Source organism: Polyodon spathula, chromosome 20 (assembly GCF_017654505.1).
Source record: "Polyodon spathula isolate WHYD16114869_AA chromosome 20, ASM1765450v1, whole genome shotgun sequence".
Taxonomy (NCBI): Eukaryota; Metazoa; Chordata; class Actinopteri; order Acipenseriformes; family Polyodontidae; genus Polyodon; species Polyodon spathula.
In genome coordinates, this window is record NC_054553.1 from 816,782 (window position 1) to 843,567 (window position 26,786).

General features: G+C 38.4%; 1 protein-coding gene across 1 annotated transcript in view; it reads left to right on the forward strand.

The window, feature by feature from the left end:
* The window catches only part of LOC121295340 (X-linked interleukin-1 receptor accessory protein-like 2), a 158,472-nt gene that overhangs the window by 100,315 nt on the left and 31,371 nt on the right, over positions 1-26,786 (forward strand). Inside the window, exons 5-6 of the mRNA XM_041219837.1 lie at positions 702-855; positions 25,362-25,436. Of these exons, the coding sequence (XP_041075771.1) occupies positions 702-855; positions 25,362-25,436 (229 nt within the window). The remainder of the gene's footprint in view (positions 1-701; positions 856-25,361; positions 25,437-26,786) is intronic.

Sequence of the window (26,786 nt, forward strand, 5' to 3'; positions counted from 1 at the left end):
CGTGTGAAGGCGTGACACCTAACCAGTTAGTTATACAGGCTTTTACTCACCAGAGGACAGTGAAATCAATCACTGGTTCTGTTTTTACTCAAGGCCCATTTTTATTAGTTTATTTTAATTGCTTGATAGAGTGTTTTAAACATCAGAGTTGTGAGAAATCACTTGAAAGAAAAAGCTGGAGAAATTCTAATTCTAAGTTCTGAATAATTCTGTTCAGTCAGTCAGTCAAATAAATAAGTAGCCAAAACAGCACCTTTCAAGATATTCAGAATAGAGTCCAATGACTCAGTATATAGATTTAAAGAGCCTTGACATTTTTATGTTGTTAATAGATAATACCAATAACTATTTTGTCTGTATTTAGTATTTCATAAGGTGGCAATGCAAGACAAGCCCCTTTTCTTATGCCTCAAGGTAACTAGAATATACCGTATACGGGTTGTAATGAAATTTGACATTTTCAATGTGTTGTACCTGTGTTCCTGCTAGAACCTCAAATGTAAGTGTTACTTCTGCATTCACTTTGCACTCATCTGCTTGCACAGAAGTATGAAAGGCTGTAGCAGGACATTAGTAGGCCCCCACGTTGCACAGTAATAATGTCTGTACAGTGCTAAACATGCTGTAGGGTTACTGTTTTAATCAGTGCCGTAGCAAAGCCGATGTCAGTAAACAGGCCTAACATGTTCACATTGTCCTAGGAATGCATTCCAAAAACGTGGAGGAGTTTGGTGATAGTGAACGCTACGAGCGTGCTGATACCCGAGGTTGAAGAAATGGACGGTGGGAATTACACGTGTGAGCTGAAGTATGGCAGCAAGTTTGTGCGAAGAACCACAGAGCTGCAGGTTACAGGTAGAAGGGGGGGGGGGTACAGTTTTTGCTGTTGTTACATTTGAGCTGTGCTGAGTAGTAGGCATTTGAACCAGCCCTAGACCTAGTGCAATAATAACATCATCAAATTTGCCATCTCACTGGCTCAGGGTGGCTGTTGTGTGAATGTTGAGTTTGTGCTAAGATGTAGTTTCTTCAGTGAAAAAAAAATCAAATAGCAAATAGACAAAGGGGTTACAATAACAACACTGTAATAACACACATGGTTGTGTAGTTACAACGTGGGCACTTACTTGAGCTTTTTGTACTGTATTAAAACTTGTGATTGCATATTTAACAATGCAATTGTTTGATAAGTATGCTGTGCATGTTTTTTTTTTTTTTTTATATAGCTTTTTTTTTTTTTTTCTTTTTTTTTTTTTTTTTTTTTTTTTTTTTTTTTATAAGACAATAAACAATATGATTCAGTGACAGCCTGCTACCAAAAAAAAAAAAAAATGAACTTGGCCTTGACTGCGGGAGGATAAACCAGATGCCTCTTGACTTTTAAAAATAAATAAACTGTACATAAAAAATATTAACGCTAATAAACAGTGCAGCGCGAGTTCCTGCTGGTTCTAAATTCATGTGCTAATACTGACATCATTTTTATTTATTTTTTTGCTTTTAGTTTTAGAGACGATGTTTCTTGTGCTTTGCTTGCTTCTGCTTCTGCCGTGTTAAAGAAAGCAATTTCAGACCAGTAACCCTGACCCTGTGGGGCGTTCACAGGGCCAGGACTACAGCGAACGCAGCTGCCAACTGCAGTATGAAAAATAAACCTGGCATACCCCCCCCCCCCCCCCCCCCCAATGGGCAGCCTTTTTTTTTATAGAGACCAGTGTTTTTAGAGGGTTGTAGTGTGTCTACAACATGTGCCCTTTCCACATACATTTCTGCATTGTCAATTATTTAGAGTCTGCCCTCGTAAAAGTTTTCCATGGAAAAAAATGTGCACTGTCATGTTACTGTAGTTTACTAGTCGTGATTTTTAATTACAGCGGTGGGTAGATTCAATTTAATTAGATACTGTAAATATTTTGTTATCTTTCTTTTAATGATAAAGTGGTTTGGATCAAGAAATAAATAGAAGACACTCAGGTGTAGAGAAAGATATATGACATTCCAAACACCTTGTCACCAAACGTTGTGTAACGCCTTGCTTGGACTGGAGTCCAATAAGATTAAGCACTTGGGTATCTCAACAGCAGCTTTGAATGAAAGATTCCAAACATGTTCGTGTGTAGAGAGTGTATGTAAAGGAGAGGATGCCTCTTAGTGAAATGCAGCAGACTTCTTTGAGCTGTTCTGAGGGAGGAGATAGTGGAGAACCCCAGCTACTGTTTCTCATCATCAGCTGCTGTCAACAACGTTAATACTGAAAGAAGGTCCCTCGTAAACACAGTTCACTTTCCATTCCCAGCGTCTTCAGTTTTGCCCTTGTGTATGTGTTGTATGACCTAATGGTTTAGTTTTAATGCATAGAGATACATTACAAAATATGTTCAGGTGATGCCTGTGATTTGGTAGATGCACAGGCTAAGTACAATAAAACACTACGTGCTCACTGGCCTTGACCCACTGCTGTATATCTTTGTAGTTTGCTGGGCAACAAAATCGCTATGTTGAAGTGTGATGGATTCCCTCCAGTAATACATCAAATAAGTCTTACAAGCCTTGGAACTTTTACCATTTAAGACTCAGGATGTAGTTCAAGGCTTTTTTTTCATTTAGTTACACACAAAATTTGAAGCAGAGGCATTAGTCTGCAAAGCAAGCATGACACTGTGTTAGTCTTTAATTATCTCAGATATATAGAGGACCCAGACCTACACCCTATGCAATTATTGCATCTGTAGTCCGTTAAGAGGGATACAAATGCAAGAACAGTGGCAGCTTGGAAGCTTGAAATATTATTCAGTTTGTGTTGTCAGATCCCAGCAAACTGGTTATCAATATTGTTCAACAGTAATGCTTCTTCCCTTTTGTTTTTTTTTTAACACTTGAACCGTACCTCACCTGGCCATTCCTTCCTTTATTGTAGAAATCTGAACGCGTTTGAGAAAACCTGCATGCTTTTTCATAGCTTATCATTGCAGCTGCAGTAAGCACCATAAGAGGGTTAATAATCAAGTAGACGCATGTTTAATAGCTAACGCCATCATCAGTGCTTGTTAAGCAGAGTGGGGGAGGCATTTGGAGCTGACTCTTGAAGTATTGAATAAAGCTGCTTAGCAGTCCATAGTAACGGTCCAAGTGATCTATATGTATTGCACATACAGCTGCATATTACTATTACACACTAACATCTACAGAGGCGTCAGCATTTCCTATTCAATTTGACAGCTCTAGGTAAACACGGATTCATTCACAGTCAAATGTACATTGAGATGTGCACAAACCCGGAACCTGGATGATTAACCCTACTAACACTGTGTCATTTTTCAAACTCGTTTTATTATATACTCATTTGTAGGGTTCTGTTTAACACTATAATAGTACATGTGCAACTGCTTTATCACAATCACAATCACAATAAAGCAGGGCCTGATCAAACTACCATCCCTTGCACTGCAATTTAAATGCAAAGAACTTGATGTCAAGTGGCTTGTCTAGGGATGTAATAACCAGGCGTTATAAATACAGTTCCGCTGTAGCAGCAAGCAACCTGAGACACAGATGCCTTCAGCATCTTTGCATAGCTACATGGCCCTCTTGATCAGGGCAGTCAGAGGTTGCCCAGTGAGTGGGAAGGTAAAAGGTGCATCCAATCTGATTCACCCACTGACTCGGAAAATTAGAATGATGAAAGATCTTATCTGTCCAGTGAGGAGAAGATGCACTCATTGGTCAAGTAAATTGCATTAAATTCTGTAACCCCACCCCCCCCCACCCCAAGGCATGTAGTTGAAGTGCATCAACAAATGTTTGATTTTCTGTTGAAAAAAAACTAAGGTCCTACATTATTTAATTTGCATTTTACATAATGTTATTTTTCATCAAACTACTGCGTATCTGGAGTACAGTATCCATCTAAATAAGTGGATCACGATATTGTTCAGTACCATGTTGAACTAGTTTAAACTGCTCAGCTGTCGTTACCATAAGCTCATTCGTGATTGTTTTCTTAATGGAAAATGCGGATGCAGAAATAAATGTATTGTTCATCATTAATGTTTTTTCATAATGAAAAATGCGTATGCAGAAATAAATATATTGTTTGACATTAATGATTATTTTGTTAATTGACCAATTATATCCAGGAATAAATACATTCTTCGATGATATACCTGCATTATTCCAATACGCTTCAGTAAATCATAAAAGTAACTGGTAAATCTCAAAAACAATCGATTTCTTCATCATTTCAGACATTAACACCTCATTTGGTAAATGATTACATTTACGGGTAAAAACTTAAGATTGACCAAATTTGTACTTTTACTGTAACATACATACATATATATGGTATATCCAAAAATCCATGACACATATTAATAGTGTTAATAGTAGTTAATAGTGTGAACGTGTGAATCACACAGAAACCACAAGTGAACCACATCAACTAAATGTGATTAAGCAAATTCAGTTCCTTTTGTGAATTTAACTTGGTCTTGCACCCTCGGAACATTATGGAAATGAGTTTCCTGTAGAATACTTTATATACCTACAGGCTGTACAGTTTCCTGCAAGATACAGACATTCCTAAAGAGCTGAGAGCCCCTCGTCTCTCTTACAGCTTTTAAAGCTTGATGGACTAATTGAATTTAGAGCAGTAAAAAAAGAAACACACACACAAAAACCCTGAACGGAGTGCTTCAGTTTGCTGCGATATATAAAGACATCCTTTTTCGGAGTGACTGAAAGGGAGGAAATATCTCCTGCATGTCTGTCCCATGAGCCTGCCCATCCACTCAAGTGATTGCATTGCCTTGACTGAGTGGCACAGCACAGCTAACGAGTCCCACATTGCAGCACTGCAACATGGCAAACAAAAGGGCTGATTGTACCTAGGGCAAGCACATACATACATATATAATAACTTTACATACATACATACATATATAATAACATTCTTACAAAATATTATCAAATAATTATATACTGTAAAAATCAAGGTTATTGTAGCAGATTGCTCTTCTAATATATAACTGTCACTATAAATAACGTGTTTATAGACTGCATATAACAGATACCTAAACTAAGCAGAGAATTATGAGCAGGCAGGAAATATTTGCCATTCTAAATCACATTGCCTTGGGCTTGTTAAAATGAAAGCTGTAGAGCTATCTGTGCATTATAATTCAAACTACCTGTCACCTTACAACAGAGTAACACTGTAGAGGTCAGGAATCATTTAAAGGTATAGGTTACTGGTTTAATAGGCACATGAACAATAATTGATTGGTGGATCATTAGTTAATATTAAATGTAGTCCTCTGATGACAATTGCTTGATCATTTCTAGCCACCTCTAGCAGAAAAGGAATAATAGAAATGCCAGTAATGATTTTTAACTCTGGAAAGGTCTGTTTTGCTTACCTTGGCTGTGGTTTGAAACAGGACACTGGTATTAGGTATGAAAAAAAAACATGAGCAGCATAATGTTCCTCTGTCTTTGGAGCAAATGAAAGTAAAACGTTATACACTAGTTAGAATCCTGCTGTGATTGCAGATCTACGTAGAAGATTGTGCATTTACAGGATTTACCCATTTTGAGTGATGCACTGATACAGTACACAGCCAGTGGATATAAACGCTACAGACAGAATAATGAAACTGTCCTTTCAGACACCTGGGCAGCTAAAACGAAAGCAATGACCAAACCCAGGCTGGACCCAACAATATCAAACCATTCTCAATGACCAAACCCAGGCTGGACCCAACAATATCAAACCATTCTCAATGACCAAACCCAGGCTGGACCCAACAATATCAAACCATTCTCAATGACCAAACCCAGGCTGGACCCAACAATATCAAACCATTCTCAATGACCAAACCCAGGCTGGACCCAACAATATCAAACCATTCTCAATGACCAAACCCAGGCTGGACCCAACAATATCAAACCATTCTCAATGACCAAACCCAGGCTGGACCCAACAATATCAAACCATTCTCAATGACCAAACCCAGGCTGGACCCAACAATATCAAACCATTCTCAATGACCAAACCCAGGCTGGACCCAACAATATCAAACCATTCACAATGACCACACCCAGGCTGGACCCAACAATATCAAACCATTCACAATGACCACACCCAGGCTGGACCCAACAATATCAAACCATACTCAATGACCAAACCCAGGCTGGACCCAACAATATCAAACCATCCTCATGTTATAATGGCGGAGGGGGGTGGGGATGCCTTTTTGTCAGTTTTAAAGTGGAATATTATTTACACTTAACCCAGGCAGTGGTGGAGCCGTGCTGGAGCCGTTCTAGGCTATTTGTCTCTGCTAAAGGAACAGGAGGGGGCAGGTCTGCTTTTGCGAGGAAGAATCCAGTAACAATCTGTGGTTTACAGCTAATTTGTCAACATAATAGATGCAGCGTTGCAACAAGAGGGGGCCCTGCTGTTGTTGCGGCGGTGAGCTCAGGCTCTCAGCTTCCAGGCTGTCTTGTAGATAGAATGGGAACATAGTATCCTCCTCTGCAAGCCATTAGCCTATTTTATTGCAGATATGTGAGCTGATCAATCATTGCACTTGAGATTGGTGAGTGTTCCGTCAACTTGACGAGCATTCCGAGTGCACTAACCAAGAAACTTCACTTTACTGCGTTCCCATTTTGCAGCTATACCAGGGCATTGTTATTTTTTATTTGCATGATATTATATCTTTAAAAATAAGAGGAAACGTTGCAACATGTGTTTTCTTTATTTGTGTATTTATGTATGTATTTATTTAGTTTGTTTAGAATTACGTTGCAGTTTTTAATCACAGTATTAAAATGTGTCTGTTGCATGGTTAATCTGTTATTAATAATTGCCAATAGTTTTTCATTTGTAAACTCATTTTAATAAGTCAGCTTCTGCTACAAAGCCATTAGCAAGTTACAACTATTTAATTTAACAAGAGCAAATTATAAAACCATTCCACTGATAATAACTTTTAATAGCTTTTGCTGCCGCTGTTGTTGTTTTTTTTTTTTTTTAATCTTCATACGCTTAAATGAAAAGGAATTATTCGAATACACTTAAATGTAATGACTTATCGATTCTTCATAATGTTTACTAACAAGCTAAGTGGGAAGTGGCAGTTTATTTATGGTTATATGTGCTGATTAGATTTACTAAAACTACAAACTTGAATCATTTTACAGCCTGCATTGATTTTTATTTTTTTTTTAACTTCATAAAGTACGCCCGTTTCAAACGTTGCAGGGCTAGGACAAAGAGTAAAAGGTGAACTTTGGTTTTCTTGTCGAAGGAAAGGATCAGTTTTGTGGCAGGACTTTCAGCTTGTGATGTCCCTGTAATGCCTTGGCAGGCCCTTGTCCCATGAAAGAGTTTATTAATGAACACCTACATGAATAAATAAACAGTGGGCCTTAGAGTGCTTTAGATTCAGGATCTGTTCTGAACAATGCTTCACAGTAATGTCTCTGCCCGTACTGGAATTGAGATTTAGACCTACATCGCTGCTGCATGGAAAATAACACCCATGTGTGCGAATTCAAAAGAGGAACGTGCCAGTATGATTACAGGGTACTCAGAGACACTTCATGTAAACTACTGCCCAATGTAAATGTGTTAGAACAATATAATAACAGCAATACAGGGTTATAAAACTTGAAGAGCTAAGACACACTTAACAAGTCAATGTTTTATACTGACCCTTACAAACTAGTGTGACCAATACATCTAGAATAAATCAATTATGTATGTTCCAAGCATTTCCATATTCCATGGACTTAGTTAATTTCACAGTCCGGCCACATTGACAGTAAATTATAAATGCACTGTACTTTACTATATAAAGCCCCTCGCTAATTCTTTTAGCACTGTGCCGGAGGACCTCATGAAAACACTGGCTTGTAGTGCAGTGTGGAGTTTCTCTAAACAGCAGTGTTGCCTCTTCCTAACGTCAGATCCACAGATGTTGATCTGGCAAGTGGTTATTACTGAGCCTTGCAGAGAAAAGAGAAAAAAATGGTTCTATTATCCAATGCTGTGTCAACCCCAATGTCATTGCTGCAGCATTTCAGCAATTCTCTAAGTGGTAAAATAGTTGAACACAGATTGATACAGAGTGATGTTCAGTGACAGTGTGATTTACTGCATGGTTCTTAACCTTTCCCCAACAAACTAGCCTTTGGAGAGCTACAGAGATCCCCTATGCCATATGTCAGCAGTTCTTAAAATATATCAATTTAGAAACAAAAAAAGAAAAGGAAAAACCACACATGAGTACAAGCTACACATCAGATCACGTCTGTGAAGCTTTCTGCTCTACTTCCAGTCTGGCACAGATCAATACTTCTTGGTAAAAGTACATAATGTATTCATAGCTGTGTTCATGTCTGGTGAATAAAGGTTTACAATTTTAAAAGATGAATCGCGAAAATTACATTTAAAAAAATGAACTGGAAATCAATTTTTTTTTTACTAATAGATTCACCTGGAGAGATTTGTTGCATTTATGATCTTTGCAAATTAAAATAATAGCCTGAGGCATTGGATCCACACAAATCCAGTGTGACTACGATAAGCCAGGAAAGTCAATAGGTGCAACAATGCAGCTTTATTCATCACAGACAGCACAGTCACTAGAAAGAATGGCAGAGATCATTGTACACCAATAAAGAACAGCAGCATGCTAATTATTAGTCTGGCAAACTAATGATATTAAGATACTGGCTTAGACTGCTGAGATGCAATAGCTAAAGAAAGGTTTAATAGCCATCAGTTTGTGTCATTGTTCCATGCCTCTGTTGATCTTGCGAGGGCTGTGTCTCAGTTCTCATGCAAGACACTTCTGGTTCAGCACGTGCTGTATTTATTCATCTTACAAAGCATTGTTAAGTTTAGTGCATTAAGGGGTCATTACTATGAATGAAGTTCTCAGAATTCTCCTGCTGAATTGCAGCTCGAGGACGTTGCTGTGTGGGGTTAGAGAATATCGACAGGCATTCATTGCTATTCTGCTCATGGAAAGGAGGCTAAGAACACAGATAAATGGGCCTGCGTTACCGTGGCGAGGTGCAGAGGTGAGGCCACGGATTAACTAGGAGGCTGTCGCTAACAGAAATGAAAAGGTGCTGTAGAAGACTGAGAGAAAATGTAATTAGCAAGAGCTGCCTTACACTTTCCAGCGAAGACGTTGCAAATTGAAATCCCAATGGAGATTTTACATCAATTTGCCATTTATAACTAGCTAAGGAAACATCTCAGCAGGTCAACACAGTGGCTTGTGGGGATGGTAGCTGGCATTCAAGATTCCCTTTCGAAAGAGGCAGACTGTGCACCATGATAATATAATTCTGAGGCTGACATTGTGTATCTGCTTTCTGTATTTTAATTGGCGTCCTATGTCCTGTGGGTGCCAGTGACACGGAATACTTTGAAAGAAATTTTACAACACGGATGGCTCTGCTTCTGAGAATGATGCGCTCCAGCTCACTGTGTTAGTTTACCCAGAAGACTGGAGTCCAAGGGAAAGTTCCTTCCTATACTCGGATTGGGCAGATGAAGACACGCAGGCCAGAGTCCTAAGAGAAGCAGGATGCTGGGTGTCAGAGGAAAGAAATTGGTGCTGAGAATCAGTTCATCAGGGACCTAATAAAGGAGTGTATTATTGAAGCAGCAATCTACTGGTATTTTTGGTACACAATTGCTTTAAGAATAGAAAAGCCACACTAGAAATGATTTCTAAGCCCAGGATTACTCAAGATAATAATATTACTTTTTAACGAATGCGCCCACATGGAGTTATTGGCAAATCCCTTTGTTGAAATCAACAATTAAATGCACCGACAGGAATTCGTAATGTAGTCAGGAGGAGACAGAATGCTTTTAATGAAATCAGAAGGTGAGGAAGCCCGCTGTGCCCTATTGTATCAAGCGTGATGGTCTCTAGATAAAAGTGATTTATTCTCACTCAGTAATGAACCAGATAATTAATATCACTGACATCCATCACTTTCTGGACAAGCCTATTGTGTCAGAAATGAGTCTCAGAATCCATTTCTGCCAGTGAACCAGGTATAGAGTGTGAATCCATGGGAGAATAATGAACTGTGGGAAGTATCAGAATATGCTCTATTAAAAAAAATCATTCTAGCAGTGAACCAGGTATAGAGTGTGAATCCATGGGAGAATAATGAACTGTGGGAAGTATTAGAATATGCTCTATTAAAAAAAATCATTCTAGCAGTGAACCAGGTATAGAGTGTGAATCCATGGGAGAATAATGAACTGTGGGAAGTATTAGAATATGCTCTATTAAAAAAAATCATTCTAGCAGTGAACCAGGTATAGAGTGTGAATCCATGGGAGAATAATGAACTGTGGGAAGTATTAGAATATGCTCTATTAAAAAAAATAATTCTGCCAGTGAACCAGGTATAGAGTGTGAATCCATGGGAGAATAATGAACTGTGGGAAGTATTAGAATATGTTCTATTAAAAAAAATAATTCTAGCCAGTGAACCAGGTATAGAGTGTGAATCCATGGGAGAATAATGAACTGTGGGAAGTATTAGAGTATGCTCTATTAAAAAAAATCATTCTACCAGTGAACCAGATATAGAGTGTGAATCCATGGGAAAATAATGAACTGTGGGAAGTATTAGAATATGCTCTATTAAAAAAAATGATTCTGCCAGTGAACCAGGTATAGAGTGTGAATCCATGGGAGAATAATGAACTGTGGGAAGTATTAGAATATGCTCTATTAAAAAAAATAATTCTGCCAGTGGACCAGGTATAGAGTGTGAATCCATGGGAGAATAATGAACTGTGGGAAGTATTAGAATATGCTCTATTAAAAAAAATCATTCTACCAGTGAACCAGGTATAGAGTGTGAATCCATGGGAGAATAATGAACTGTGGGAAGTATTAGAATATGCTCTATTAAAAAAAATCATTCTAGCAGTGAACCAGGTATAGAGTGTGAATCCATGGGAGAATAATGAACTGTGGGAAGTATTAGAATATGCTCTATTAAAAAAAATCATTCTAGCAGTGAACCAGGTATAGAGTGTGAATCCATGGGAGAATAATGAACTGTGGGAAGTATTAGAATATGCTCGATTAAAAAAAATCATTCTAGCAGTGAACCAGGTATAGAGTGTGAATCCATGGGAGAATAATGAACTGTGGGAAGTATTAGAATATGCTCTATTAAAAAAAATAATTCTGCCAGTATTTGCAGTAAAAAAATGACTGCAGCTTTTGCAAGATCACAGAATATAATTATTCATACATATATTTATATATGGCTTTTAAATTGGCATTGAAATGTATGACAAAGCAAAACCCTGAAACATTTGAGCTGTTTGGTTAAATTCAAACCTCGCTGTATTTTAATATCAGTTAGTTGTGAGGCCAGCAAGGTATGTAACAATAGTCCCTCATGTAGTCCGAGCTTGAGATACAAAGCATACGACATGAGAAGTGACAGCTGTTGAAAAGCAATACCTCATGCATATAGATAACACTGATATCCGGACTGACATACTCCCTTTAGGGGAACATACTGTAAAGCAGGCTTTGATTCCAGTTTCTTCATCTAAAACCCCTCGTGAAGTGCTCTTCTATGAATAGGATTCTATTCTGCATCCCCATGCAGTGGAAACAGGATCCTTATCAAAGTCCTTATCAAGATTCAAACTGAGAGCCCTTTGATGTACAGTCCAGGCCTTGTGGCAATGACCCAACATAGCCGGTATGTTTCGGAACTCAGGCTTCAGCTTCCTGCAGGTGCATAATAAATAACTGCTGGGTACACATGCTGTACACCCCCCTAATAGAAACAGGTTCACGACAAGCCTCAGACCCATTCCCTCCTGCTTGCAGGATTCCAAGCCAGCAAGGTTTAAGTACAGTGTTGGATTTAGACAGCAGGCTCTCTCACATCAGACAGGATTTGTATGGTATTGACAGGTCAACTCAGGTCAGGTTTTGAAACATCACATAGGCCGCTCTGAAATAAATATATAACATAGTTTACAGTACTGTGTTGGCAGAGGTGGTTTAGGAGGATTGTGTATTGCTCTTGTGATGTGGAGCCTGGTGAATTTGCCACTGAATGGAGGAGGCTAATTTTACTCAGTCCCATGTTAATGTAAATTAAATGTCGGTTCTGAATGAGTCATTTAGGACCCTCCCAAAAAAATATGTGTGCAGTAATGATAAAGATGGTGCTGTATTGCTTATTGAAAAATACTCAAGTGCCTTGGGATCCCAACATATGCAACAACATATACTGGTATTTTTAACGTGCAATGACCTAGCATTTAAACTGTAAGAGTCATGAAGCAAGCAGGTAAAATCCATGGAGAAAGCCTTGTAAGAGTCATGAAGCAAGCAGGTATAATCCATGGGGAAAGCCTTGTAAGAGTCATGAAGCAAGCAAGTATAATCCATGGGGAAGGCCTTGTAAGAGTCATGAAGCAAGCAGATATAATCCATGGGGAAAGCCTTGTAAGAGTCATGAAGCAAGCAGGTATAATCCATGGGGAAAGCCTTGTAAGAGTCATGAAGCAAGCAGGTATAATCCATGGGGAAAGCCTGGTAAGAGTCATGAAGCAAGCAAGTATAATCCATGGGGAAAGCCTTGTAAGAGTCATGAAGCAAGCAGGTATAATCCATGGGGAAAGCCTTGTAAGAGTCATGAAGCAAGCAAGTATAATCCATGGGGAAAGCCTTGTAAGAGTCATGAAGCAAGCAAGTATAATCCATGGGGAAAGCCTTGTAAGAGTCATGAAGCAAGCAGGTATAATCCATGGGGAAAGCCTTGTAAGAGTCATGAAGCAAGCAGGTATAATCCATGGGGAAAGCCTTGTAAGAGTCATGAAGCAAGCAAGTATAATCCATGGGGAAAGCCTTGTAAGAGTCATGAAGCAAGCAGGTATAATCCATGGGGAAAGCCTGATAAGAGTCATGAAGCAAGCAGGTATAATCCATGGGGAAAGCCTTGTAAAACAAGAAAGAGAATCTAGAAAGTCACAGCAGAATTTAATAGGGGGCATCTGTGTTGTTGAAATGCATAGTGCCACATACAAATCCCACAGGTGACTGTGTGGAGTCTTGCTCTCTTTGTAGTTTATAGTAGCCATTCTGCCAAAGCTTTTTGAGTATTTCTCATATTACTGGAGTCCCAGCATCTCACTTGTATTGTAAACATACATCCGTCATTAAAAAAAGACTCCCAGCATTTCCTGAAAACAGCATGCTAAATGAGCAGAATAGAAAACTAATGCAAGTGGAAAATTGAGAACTGACACATTTGTTCAGTTCATGCTATATTATATTAGCAAGTGAGAATAGAACGCTGAGTTTATTAGCTGCCCCTACATTTCCCATCTATTGCATTACACCTACATATGAAAAGCTCATCCTCAAAAGCTATTGAATGTTCAGTCTGAACTCTTATCTCGGATTTCCAGATGTTGCATTTTGAATTGCACAGAAATGATCCTCTCTTTACACCTCTGCTGCAGTCTGGATCCCCTCTACTCCCCTCTGGAAATATGCTACATTTCTTATTGTACCAGCAACTGGCCAGCAACCAACTGTCAACGTTTAACTTTTCTTCCATATAGCCGCAAGGCTTTTGAATGTTTTACACCACACAGATTCAAATAAACAGCATCTTCAGTATATTAACGTATAATTATAATATAAGTATAAGTATAATTAATTCATAATGCAAGTAAACTAGTACTGATCAGTTTTCCCTCTGAAATCTTTAGTCTGAGGAAAGATGCATTGGTGCAAGGCATGTTGACATCCTACCCAACCGACTGTGATGCTTCAAATTGCAGTGGTGTAGCTCAGCGTTTCTCAAACTGGGTGTCTCAACATGAAAGGGGGTCACAAGGCTATTGTCGGGGGATCACAATTACAGTAGAAGGGTTGTTAGTGGGATTTAAAGCTATATTACAGTTAGATAGTGAGAATTTAAAACAGAATTGCAAATTGTGGCAAATGCCTAGGCCCACAAAAACCCCCAGGAGAATGTGCCTGTGACTATAAGGATTTTATTGTGGAAGACAGCAAAGGAAAGAAGGTACAGCTAAGTGTGCAAGTACTGTCTGTCGAGTTACTGATATTGTGACAGAAAAAAAAACCCAAGAACTTTGGAAGGTAACCGAAAACAGTTATTTTATGCAGTATATGCAAAGCTAAAGCCCCGAGAAAAGCCAAACGATTTACATAAAACTCAAAAATAGATACAAATTAGCACTGAAAAATTAAAATAAATAAATAAATAAAAAGCCCTTTAAGATTCTTAGCATTACATTGCACACTTAACCCTTAACAGTAATGGTGTAATGAAGCCAGAGCACCTGCCGAGTTTACTACGTGTCCAGATGCTTGTTTGTTTGTTTGTGTATATATTTGTGTATAAAGTGTTAGTGCCAGTTACATTTTAGTTGTTTTTTAATGTTCTGGTTTTATTGTGTTTCTCAATTTGCCACAATCCTTCATTATTGCAACAATCATTAGCGAACTCTGTTTTTTTTTAATAAGTACTGTCCTTCCAGCTCCCAGAACTGCCTGTTGGCTGAGAAGGGTTAGACACAAATTTTTCAGACAATAACACATCTTTCTTAAATGTCTACGTACCCCTGAAGAAGAGACTTCGAAAGTGGAAACAGCCGTTATGAGGATTCTACAGCTAGCCGCTACCGATATGATTCTGCAGGTTTTCCGATGCTTCGTTCAATTTCTGGTGTCAAAATTAATCTTAATTGGCACGAAAATGAACATCTTGAAGCAGAAACACGCAAGTCACACAAATGACAGGCTTGCAGTTGATTTAAACACTTCCGGTCTAATATTATGCCATGGTTTCATTTTTACAGTTCAGATGTTTGGTCGAAATAAAAGTGCAAAAAATAATACAAAAAAAAATAATTCCTGAAAATTGTTGCTACCCAACACCCTCACCCATGTGTCTTGTAACGGGTGTAACATTTACCTATCGTCACACTCCATCCCCACACCCCACACACACTTCTAGAAAGGCTCCGGCGTTGTTGACTGATGGCATAATGATTGCATGTCCATGCTTCATTTAGTGTTCCTATGTAGTATGTACAGTCACTTCATAGGCTAAAGTACGGGGAGGGGAGGGGTCATCACAGCCTGAAACATTCCCGAAGGGCAGCCCAGCGATAAAAGTGTGAGAACCCCTGGTGTAGCTAATGGTTTCTGTATCCACAGTTATTCCACCCAATCTGGAGCTCTGTCTTTCAATGCATTAAAACTGAAACAACACATTGCATCACCATCTGTTGGCTGTTCGGGAGCCCGTGGATTTTGTATGGTCTCAGTCCAGCTCCTGGTTAACCAGGTCCCAGAACGATAATGAAAATTGGCACGGATGAGGCCCTTTGATGGGTATCTCACAGAGAAAGATTGCAGTCAATTAAACACCCTTCACAAGCAATTACTTACTTTATATACAATCCCCAAGTATCGGCCACTCATTAAACATGGCAGTACTGTATATGAAGCAGCCAGCTATTGCCACTTCATTTCTATTACTGTACCATAACAAAAATTAAGGATTGTTTAAAATGCCACCTTTGGCTGCAGGAATTTCTCATTTTTCACCCGGTGCTTAAAGTTATTCTCCCTAAGTTTTTAAATCATTTCCCTTGCCCTTTGTTATCAGTAGTACCCTTCTCACTGCTACAATCATCATTACTTTGTGCAGCTCATACATTTTCATCACTTTGAACACAGTCTCTGAGGGTACAGCATGTTGGCTCCATTCCAGCTCTGGAACTCTGGTGAGCCCGTGGAGTTCCATCCAGCTCTCCTGGGACTGTGCCGCATGTGAAAGGCTCTTCTTGGGGGTTCCGTAACTGTATGTTTCTGAAGGCATATTCTGGATAATTGACGCTATTGTATTGCAATACAGTAATGTATTACTTTTCATCACTTAATTTGTATAATTATTATAATTATTACTTAATTACAACTATGTAATAAAAGCACTGTATGAAATGACAGAAATCATCCGTTTTCTTTGTCAACTTGTTATCTGGCAATTTTTAAAGCTCAATAATAATCTATCTATCTATCTATCTATCTATCTATCTATCTATCTATCTATCTATCTATCTATCTATATATATATAGTTTATATATAATTCACTATAAATATTGTTACAAATACAGTAGCAGTGGGTTTGTAACTTGGTGTGAATGAGTGCTTTGCAGTGCTCAGGTGTACAGGTGATGTAGGTGCTCCAACAATGACAGACACAAAGTTACGGTTCAAACTGTAATTTAATTATATTATTTGGGTATCGCCAGCATAAGGGTTTGCAGTCCCGAAATAATAAAACAAACACAAACACGCAGCACAGACCCATAAACCCGTCTCCAGACTGTGTGTGCTCTTTGTGCCCGTGCGCTGCTCTCAGCAGTGATGGTGTGTATTTACAGGTCTGGGCTTAGCCCTGGCTTCCTGCTGCAGCTCCCGTCTTCGTATTAGCTGTCTGGCAAAGACAAATACAGATTAGACACTCCACTCATGTTTCCACAGTCCTCCCATTAACCACAACAAAGGAACCGATTACGGCGTCACGTCCCCCTAAAGTATAGCTGGTTCAGTCACGTCTCCTCCAATTCATGACTGACACTTCGCTCACCATACAGGGCGATGACTCCTGGTACCGTGACTCCGCCCCTTTCCTGAATGGCCGGCTTCTGACTGCCCCTGGAATGAACTGCCCAACCATTCAGTACTTTGCTTATCTATGAGGTGTTAGAATCAGGATGATTGACAAAACAAAATGAAATTATGTATAAAAAGGGGAGAGAAGTGGAGATCACCTCTTATGAAAGCACTGAAAATGCAAATGCAAATTGCAACCAGCGTAAATGAAAAAAGGCAGCTTGAAATATGCTTGTGTCAAAACAAAGGAGGTTAAGGTGTTTATTAACAACAAAAGAGGGCTGCAAAAAAGTTCAGAAGATCATCAGTGTTGTGGATGCATGCTTTTATTCATTGCTGTGCTTGTTATTTTTTCAATGTGACCGGTGCTTAAGATCACAGTTACGATGTGAGAGTACGGGCAGTTACACAGTTATTACCATGGCATTACCATGCTATTACATGGCCAGGGACAAAAGGTTTAGCTTTATTCTGTCTATTTTATAATTTTCATTCTCCCCCACCCCCGACCTCTAAGCACTTAGAGAAAAAAAAGCACACAGGGATCATTCTAGATGGGAATGCTCCTTTCCGTGGTATCTGGTGATAAGCTCCAGTGGCAGAAGCCTAGTGATAGTTTGTTTATAATGTACAGTGCAGTACATTACCTGTACCTGCGTGTACATCTAGCAGAGAGTAATGCTGTGTGTCTTTGCAGCGCCTGTCTGTGCTGTGACAGGAAGAGACGAGTGCGAGCCGGGGATTATGAACACTCCCCTGATGACAGCTCTGTAACAATGTAATTCTGCACATTCAGCAAGTCTGATGAATGTTCAATGAAAAAAAAAAGAATATTGGATCAGTAAATTGAATATTATCTAGTAGAGATAGATTGCTATTTTCTCCAGGCACAGGACGCTTCCTTTAACCCTTTTGCTTCAGTTAATGCAGCACAAGTTTTAAACGTGCTAGCTGGCGATGAGGATTACTTTGCAATTCAAGCGTGCCTGTATTTTAAAAGGCATGATCGCAGTAAGAGTTAACAGGGACTTGCTCACATGCGATTTAAATAGGAATATATTCATACATTTTCATTCCCAATGGGTCATATAGTGTTCCACAATCCAGGTTGTCTGTAAAACCCCCTGAATAACATGCACATCTCCAGTAAAGGGTGGATAGATCTGGTACAGATGCATGTCTATAATAGTATACCATTCTCACTGCTGCTGTCATCAGAGAATGGTTCTAAGTCTTCCATTTAGGCCTTGTACTCTGCCTTACAAGAGTGATACATTGCATGACATGTACTTGCACTGATGTCTATAATTTTCAATCTGTCGCATCATAGTCACATGTCATTTTTCAGTCTTTCTAACTTCTTTTATTTTAGCATTGTATTCGAGGCACTTGAATTCACACAAGTTGAGACGGTGCTATTTTTACAATTCCCTACAGTACCCCCTGCTGGCAGAGCCTGGAACTGAGCAGCAGAGGGCTGGCCACAGTGTTTGGCTGCCACTGGTCAGCCTGAGTGACGTGCAGTATTGCAGGAGGATCTATTGTTAAACGAATAGATTGATATTTGTGTAGGTGGACTGGAAAGCAAATGTTTCTCCATAGGGAAAGCCAACTGCTAATGTAATGTTCTGCACACCCTATTATACAAACCATATGCATGGCAGGTTGTCAATTGGTCCAATACAAAATGCTCCAGGAACATTCCTAACTGTGTTATTGCGAAAAATATTGACTGCCAGGCAATTTTACAATTGATTTCAAGGTAAGGATGAAATAAAAAGATTGTGATTTTTGGTTGTGACGAGGATTGTGTGGAGATACTGCTGGAAACATGGATGTACCTGGAGCATTTGGCTCTGGATAAACTGACAACGTACATATATTGTGAATGATTAACAAACTAGAGAAAAGCCATCTGTTACATGCTAACAATAAGTAAGCACTGCATTCATTGTACTTATATTTCCCTACAATAAATCATTGGCTGCTATCTGTCATCATTAAATGTCCCAAGTTATCGTTTTGTCAGTAATGAGCAGCTCTGAGCATTTACAGTAGCATCGTAAGATATAATACAAGAACAAATAGTCTATCACAGACAAATAAAAACTTATGAATGGGTTATAAATCATTTGCTCATACTCAAAAAGTAGTCAAAATGAATTATTAACACCGAAACCATAATGCAAAATGCTCTGGCAGTTCTACATCAATAAGACCGTAAATACTAGTAATCTAAATATTAATAAGACATCTGCCAAGGAATACGTGGATAATTACAATGCAAGGAAAAACCATCTACAAAACATGTGTGTCATCTATTATTACATCAGCAAGCCATGTGTTCAATATCTTAACCTTTTCACTGCCAACGTTCCTTCACCGGCTATGACACAGTGAAATAGCTGGAAGAGAAATCCTGTTCCACATCAGGGTCAGCGAGAGGCTTGGCCACAGTCCAGTATCTATTACACACTCCAGAGAGCACGGTGGGATGCTGAGCGTCATGAAGCTATGACGGAAATTAAAACCTTGCTACCAAAATTGGAAAGCAAGCAGTTGGTTGCTGGTCTGTGTCTTGGAGTCTAGATCTTTATTATGCATATCCCTCCCGGTGGATCTAGGAGAAGGCGAGCATCGTTTTACAGTTGTACACAAACATACAGGCCATAGGTCATAGGGATCCATTGTTTCATGTTACTGCTTCCATTTTGAATGTCATTGACATGCTTGTCTATTTATTTAAGCACTAAAATGTTAAAGTGACGTTGTTCCGACTGCTTAAAATCTTTGACAAAAAGAAGATTTTTATACAGAAAGAAATGCAGTTATTATTATTATTATTATTATTATTATTATTATTATTATTATTATTATTATTATTATTATTATTATTAGTTGTTTAGCATCCTGCTCAGCAGTTTAAGTACAAAAGATAATTTTCTATGAATTCTGGCAATTCCGTTTGAGTTTTCTAGAAATGCTGAGGCCACAAATTTAGACATGTGAAATTATGAAGAAGAAGAAAAAAAGAATGAAGAAGAAGAAGAAGAAGAAGAAGAAGAAGAAGAAGAAGAAGAAGAAGAAGGAAGAGGAGGGCTGGCAAACAAACAAATATAATATGGTTAAACTGGCCATGGAGCTGTAAGTGTAAAGCCATCACATCAAAGAGCAGCTCCTATGACTTAGGTAAGCATGAACCTCAACTGGGAGTGTTTGTACTTGTTAAACATATAGTGTATGGCCATTGCATGTGTGCCTAGACCTGCATACGTACTAGAGTGTCAGAATCGGTAGATCTTTACTGCTCACCTTTGTGCTGTACTGTTGAAAGGCTCATGGAACACAATCTCTGAAAACAGTAAAGTCATAATCATTTTAAAGCTACTGCATTTTCTGGAATGATGCCATTTGTGATGTGATGATGTTGATGATGATGATGATGATGATGATGTTATTTTGTACTAAACTTTCCTGAATTTCCACCCCAGTCGGGATACCTGTCTGATTGGAAGAAAAGTGTTTTCCCATTATCATCACAAAACACTTTCACTACAGTAAGGACAGAGAGGCTTTGGGTTTCTTCACTTCTCCTTCCCACTCTTCAGATGAAAATGTGTAGTGCACAGTATGCACTGTTTGCTGATGCAATTGCAGATTAAGTTATTCCATGTTCCTCTGCCATGCCCCTTCAAGAAGAGGAAGCGTGCTGTGCTGTTAGCTTTGTGATTCTAATAGCTGGGTTTCATCTCTTTTACTGTGATCAATCCAAGTGCGATTTCCACTTCCATTGCATATTACAATCTACTGCATAACCAGCAGTGGCTTCTTTCTTTCTTTCTTTCTTTCTTTCTTTCTTTCTTTCTTTCTTTCTTACTTTCTTTCTTTCTTTCTTTGAAAAACAATAATTTTGCGAAAATATGTGCGATTTAAGTATAAACTGCGCTGTGTACCGATGGCTGGCTTTCCTTGTTGGAATGCAGACATCCCTTCTGTACTCATGTGTGCTGGTGATTGTATAATTGGCTCTGACACCTGTGTGCCATGCTCTTAAAGAAATGCTTCCAACATGTGTTTAACTAGCAGCAGTGTAATCATTGCTTAATTCATATTAGACAAGAAAGACAGAAAACAGCTGAGATGACTCAATTTGTAAAACATCTATGTGTTAAATATTTAGCATAACACTGCATTGCTATATAATCGAATCCTGAAAGTGTTACAGAAAACATCTTAAGAATCGTAAATCCAAACAAAAGCACATCATTAATTTATGTACTGTATAATAGTGCATGTGCTCCACACATCAACGAGAAGTAGTAATAATGCAGGTTGGTTTCTTAGTTCCTACATGGGAATTTAACAGAAATAACTGTCTTTAATGATCAATCCACATCTACAAAGATCTGAAATGAATCGCATCATCGTCAATAAAGTTTATTTATTTTTTGACCCAGTTAATAATAAGGTATTTATGTTAGCTTATTAAAAAGACCAAGGGAGCTGTAAGTGGATCTTGTACTATGCAGTTGCATGCAAATGCTTTTAACCTTTGAAAATCAGTTCCACTTATAGCAAATCCATTGATTGCCCACATGCAGCCATCTGTTGTAAAATGCTGCACTTCAGAAATGTTATGTTTTGGTTTGAACAAGCGAGGAGCTTGTTTTGGTTATTTTTTAAACAGGGTCATAACACTGAGTTTGGTGAGAACTCAAAACATACAAACTCCTGTTCATTAGGAGCCATCAGTGGTGTAGAGGGGAGTGCAGACGGACTGACACTGTACTAGCACAATAACTACGCTGATGAGTGTGTACTTGCAATGTGTTTCATTTTGTAATAACTATGTAATTACAAAGGTGTGTATGCACGTGTAATCATATAGTAATTACAATGCAATTACAGTGTAATAACATACATACAGTGGAACATTTTCTGAACGTCATACTCAATGAAAAGGTTTCTATAGATGCTATAAACACAGGTATTGTTACTGCCACCATATAAAATACCAAAACTGCTAGAAAAACACTTTTCCTGATGAATTCCTCTGTTATCTTCTTGAACCAATTCAACCAAGATTGTAATCGATTAACCCCAGGCTCCTGATGTATGAAACAAGACTGTATCAAAGTTGCCCATTCCGGTCTTTATCAAGGAGTGAAACACATGGCTAGCTGATTGAACAAGAAGACATTATTGGCTGTGACTGAAGTATCTAACTTCAGCAGGCACACTTTGAGAGATCTGTTGATAGCACTAACCTGACAGAGACGAAAAGAAAATGTGGTAAAGTTCTATCTGATGACTCCATTGAAGGAACACAGCGATGATGTCAAATGATTAAAAAAAAGAAGCTGAAGCTAGCAGAAGCATAGCTTCCAAAAGCAAGTCAGACTTTTATTTTAATGGAGGATGTTCAGGTTGAGTCCCAAATTCCTAATCTTAGGAAATTGGGACTCACTATATGTAAGTACACACTTGCATCAGAAAAGGGTTAGGTTTAGGGTTATGGCTGTACGTGCAAAAAAGATTTACACATTAAGTATATTGTAACTATGCATAATAACATTGTAGTTATGTATAAGTACACATGTATTTACTAAGTAATAATATATATATATATATATATATATATATATATATATATATATATATATATATATATATATATATATATATATATATATATATATATATAATAACCAATTAAAAACCAATTACATTTTTCTCCTGCCGAAGAATTTGAGATTTCCTACATTAGCAAGTGATAGATGTACCCAGGTATACCGAGAGATATTAATGGGCTCTAATAATGAATTAGCTTGTCCAAATCCACTTTATCTCAGCCGTGCTTTCCAGTGAATGTGAAAATGCAAGCTGGCGAGTGGAAGATTACTCTGTGCTCTGAGTCACTGGGATGAAATGCGTTGCTCTGAACGTTGCTGCTTTTCTAAGGGCTGGTCTGATTGGTGTGAGAATATTAATTGGCTGTGCACTGCAGGCTCGTGCCTGGGCTCCAGGTTGACAAGAATGATAGCTTTCATTTGCATGCTAAAGCTCCAGCTGTCCCCCTCAAGATGGATGAAGGGTCCCTGCTTCATCTTTCATTTCAGCCCTGCATTTTTCACACAATGAAAAGAAAAAAATTAAGCAGGGCCAAAAGATAAGAATTTTCATAAGGTATAATTCCCCCACTCTCCTTGAATTGAAGGTTACTTCAGTGCAATTTTTTAAACTACAACACTAAAGCAATATGTGCCGCCAAATGTGCAAACCATTGCTTATCATTAAAACCTATTGCTTATCATTAAAACCTATTGCTTATCATTAAAACCTATTGCTTATCATTATTCCCTAGGTGGTAATATAGTTGTCAGCTTTAAAAGCTTCAATTTTTGTATAAGTCACAGTAAAATAAGGAAAAGGTTGTGGCATTCAATAAAGCTTAATTGTAATTATTGTCTTTAGTTTTTGACTGCCACCTGTTATCAGTTTACAGTTCAAAATTAGAAATGGTGCAGCTTGTGAAATACCTTGTTATATTTCCCGTCAAGCATCACATAAATGGTCTGAAATGTATTTTGCTCCTTTGAAGACACGTACTGCAAGATATTTTACAACTCGGAGCCTCTGCTGTGTTCTGTCTGTTGCATTTCATTCCTAAGTACTTGATGAAGTACATTTCACTAGTCATAACTGTTTCAGAATGCACTGTTTGGTAGATTTAAAAAATGCAGTCTTAATTAGCGAGGGGTTACTATTCGAGATTATGAAGTCATTTCAATGCATACTTTATTCACTAATTCCAAGTGCCTTGAGCATGTTTTCTGCCCTGCTGACAGCATTATGGTGTACAGCAGTTCATGCCAGCTCAACATATATGGGATGAAGTCTCCAGTTACAGACTGTATCCAGGCTCCTGACAGAATATAAAACATTCTGTAGATTTGCATATCACTGTTAAACACTGTGCATTTACAATGCACATCCTCCATAGCAACACTGCATTTACAATGCATATCCTCCATAGCAACACTGCATTTACAATGCACATCCTCCATACCAACACTGCATTTACAATGCACATCCTCCATAGCAACACTGCATTTACAATGCATATCCTCCATAGCAACACTGCATTTACAATGCACATCCTCCATACCAACACTGCATTTACAATGCACATCCTCCATAGCAACACTGCATTTACAATGCATATCCTCCATAGCAACACTGCATTTACAATGCACATTCTCCATAGCAACTCTGTATTTACAATGCACATGCTCCATAGCAACACTGCATTTACAATGCACATTCTCCATAGCAACTCTGCATTTACAATGCACATGCTCCATATCAACACTGCATTTACAATGCACATCCTCCTTGACCGCTCCCCTGAAGGGAGCTTTGTAATGCAGTGATAGCCATCACCAGAAAACATGTTGCTGCAAGACATCAGGATGCTTATTTCACAATATTTATTTTAATCAAAGATTCGTCTTAAAGGTCCAACCCTCATGGTGGTCTTCAACACAGATGCAAGTGGCACTTTGCAATGTACTGAACTGTACCATGCAATAGGGTAATATAAGTGATGTGATCTCCCATTTGACCTGTATAACACAGTATTATCATTAAGTAACATATACCACTAGATTCAATACATAGGGGTTAGATTCTCAAAGTAATTTACTCCAAATTGACCTTACTAAAGGGAGTCTCCAATCATAACAGGCATGTTAATAGAGCCCTTAAGTTGAATGCATTGGAGTTTAATTCAGCACATACAACAGATCAAATCAAGTGTGATCATGTGGCTTGAGGTCCAATGGGGAAGTCTGTGTCAGTTCAGGATTTTAAACCCACTTCGCAATGTAACAGGACAGAGGTTGGACTTGAACACCTTGAAAGCATTCGACCCAGGCTCGTCTCATTGAGAGGGGGAGCAATCAGTAACGCCAGTGCATCACACAACACTGCAGTCACAGCAATGCCTTCTGGTACTTGCTGTCCTGCATGTCTTCAAATAAAGAGACAGGTTAAGAGGTACATTAATGTATAGGTACGAGAATGAAAAAAATAAATAAAACAACCTGATTAACCAGAAGCCACTTGGGTCACTGTTGCACACTGTAGTCTAAACACCACCACTGTGTGCATCCAGGGTACAAAAGACCAGCATCAGCAGTGCGAGTGAGTCGCTGTAGTACTGTCTTTAAATGTATGCAAACACTATAGCTCTGTTATACAACTCCCATTATGTGATATCATGCTAAAACCATGCTGTGGCTTCACGCAATGCCTATTGTTGAATTCTGAGTGCATGAAAAACAGATACATTTGAGCTGTGCTCTGCTGTAATGCATCAAAATTATTATTATTATTATTATTATTATTATTATTATTATTATTATTATTATTATTATTATTATTATTATTATTTTAGTAAAATATATAATTAGGATTAGAGTCTGTTTTTGTTGGAACCCGAGTCTTAGACATGTTTCATAGAAAACTGCTGTTAATATTGCACAAAAACAGCAAAAAGCAGACAATGAAGTTGACAAGCCTTGACTGCCTATTCCATTACATCTCTGTTTGTCTCCCAGCTCTCTTAACAGACAGGCCTCCTAAACTACTGTTCCCCACGGAGATCCAGTCGAGTGTTATAGATGTCCAGCTCGGTAAGTCTCCTTCTGGGAATAACAGATCCTTAACTTTCTCTCTGCTAACAGATGGGTGAAATTACGTGTAGCAGGAAAGTTTCATTGCTGCTGTTATTATGTGCAAATCAGTTTACTTCTGCTCGTTCATCATAGCAGAGTTTACTGCATGACTGGTTTGGATACAATTAGTTTGTGGAACCACAAGGTGGATGTCTTGGTGCTTTTCACGTTTGTTTTTTAAACCTGAAAATGCTTTTGCTTTGCAAACAGCTTATATTACATGTCTGAAATGCACTGGGGAGAAGTAATAATAGACTGAGGTTCAAATCGAATCACATTGAGTCGTTAATTAAACTGATTGAGTGTGCACCCCCTGGAATTGAAAGATTTCTTTAGGTGGGTTGTTAATTTCTCACTGCTGGGAGTAACAGTAATAAAGGACCATGCTGGAATTTAAATGTTTTAGAGGGAGCTGGCCCCAAACATGTTTAGAAATGTGCATTGGCTTTAGTTTATTGATTGAGAATGACTTGATTTTCCATCCCAAAGGAATGAAATGAAAGATAAGACCTGATGCACGGTTACAGTACCTGAGAAGCTTGTTCAGAACTTTTCTGTGTTGCTGTGGCTTGGAACAATTCATCCACCAACAATATTGTGATAAAATGGAATTTTTGTGTGCATGGAACTGCATTGAATGAGGCAGAACAGCCGGTCTGCAGCATAGCACTTCTACAAATTATATCATTTGTAGGCTTGTGAATAAATTGATGTAGAAACAGTTTAACAAGGTGTTCCCTTTGAGAGCTTCATTACAAATTAAAAAAAAAAATCATTAAAGAGAAGAAGAACCAACAAGCAGGTGAATTGCCTGAGGATGTACGTGCCATGCATAAATCACACAGCTAATTGATATAGCACTAAACCACCTTTAAAGAAAAACTAAAATAATTCATAGAAGAAATAGTTATTCTGGAAACAAGGTTTCCTTATTTAATTACACAGCATTGTTTTATCTGAGGTTCTAACACAGCTAGCTTAAGAATGGCACACGACTTTCCCTGTACTGTACACCTCAGCAACTAGGAGGTACCAGTTAAGACGTTATGCTAGGTATTGCAGTTCGTGTGACTTGGCTTTGGGTTTAAACATGGATTATACAGGTTCATTGAGCGATAGAGCTATATGTAAACCCCTCAAGTTTAGGAGACTTAATTATGTGACATTGAAGCACAACCGATGGGATGTATTACATTTTATAAGAGTGCATGTTTCTGCACTGGAGTAAAAAGTTGTCTAAAGGGGATTTCTTAGGAGCTTCATAACCAGCGTGCCCACGGGGGTGTTTCCCTGCTCCTCTCTCTGTCC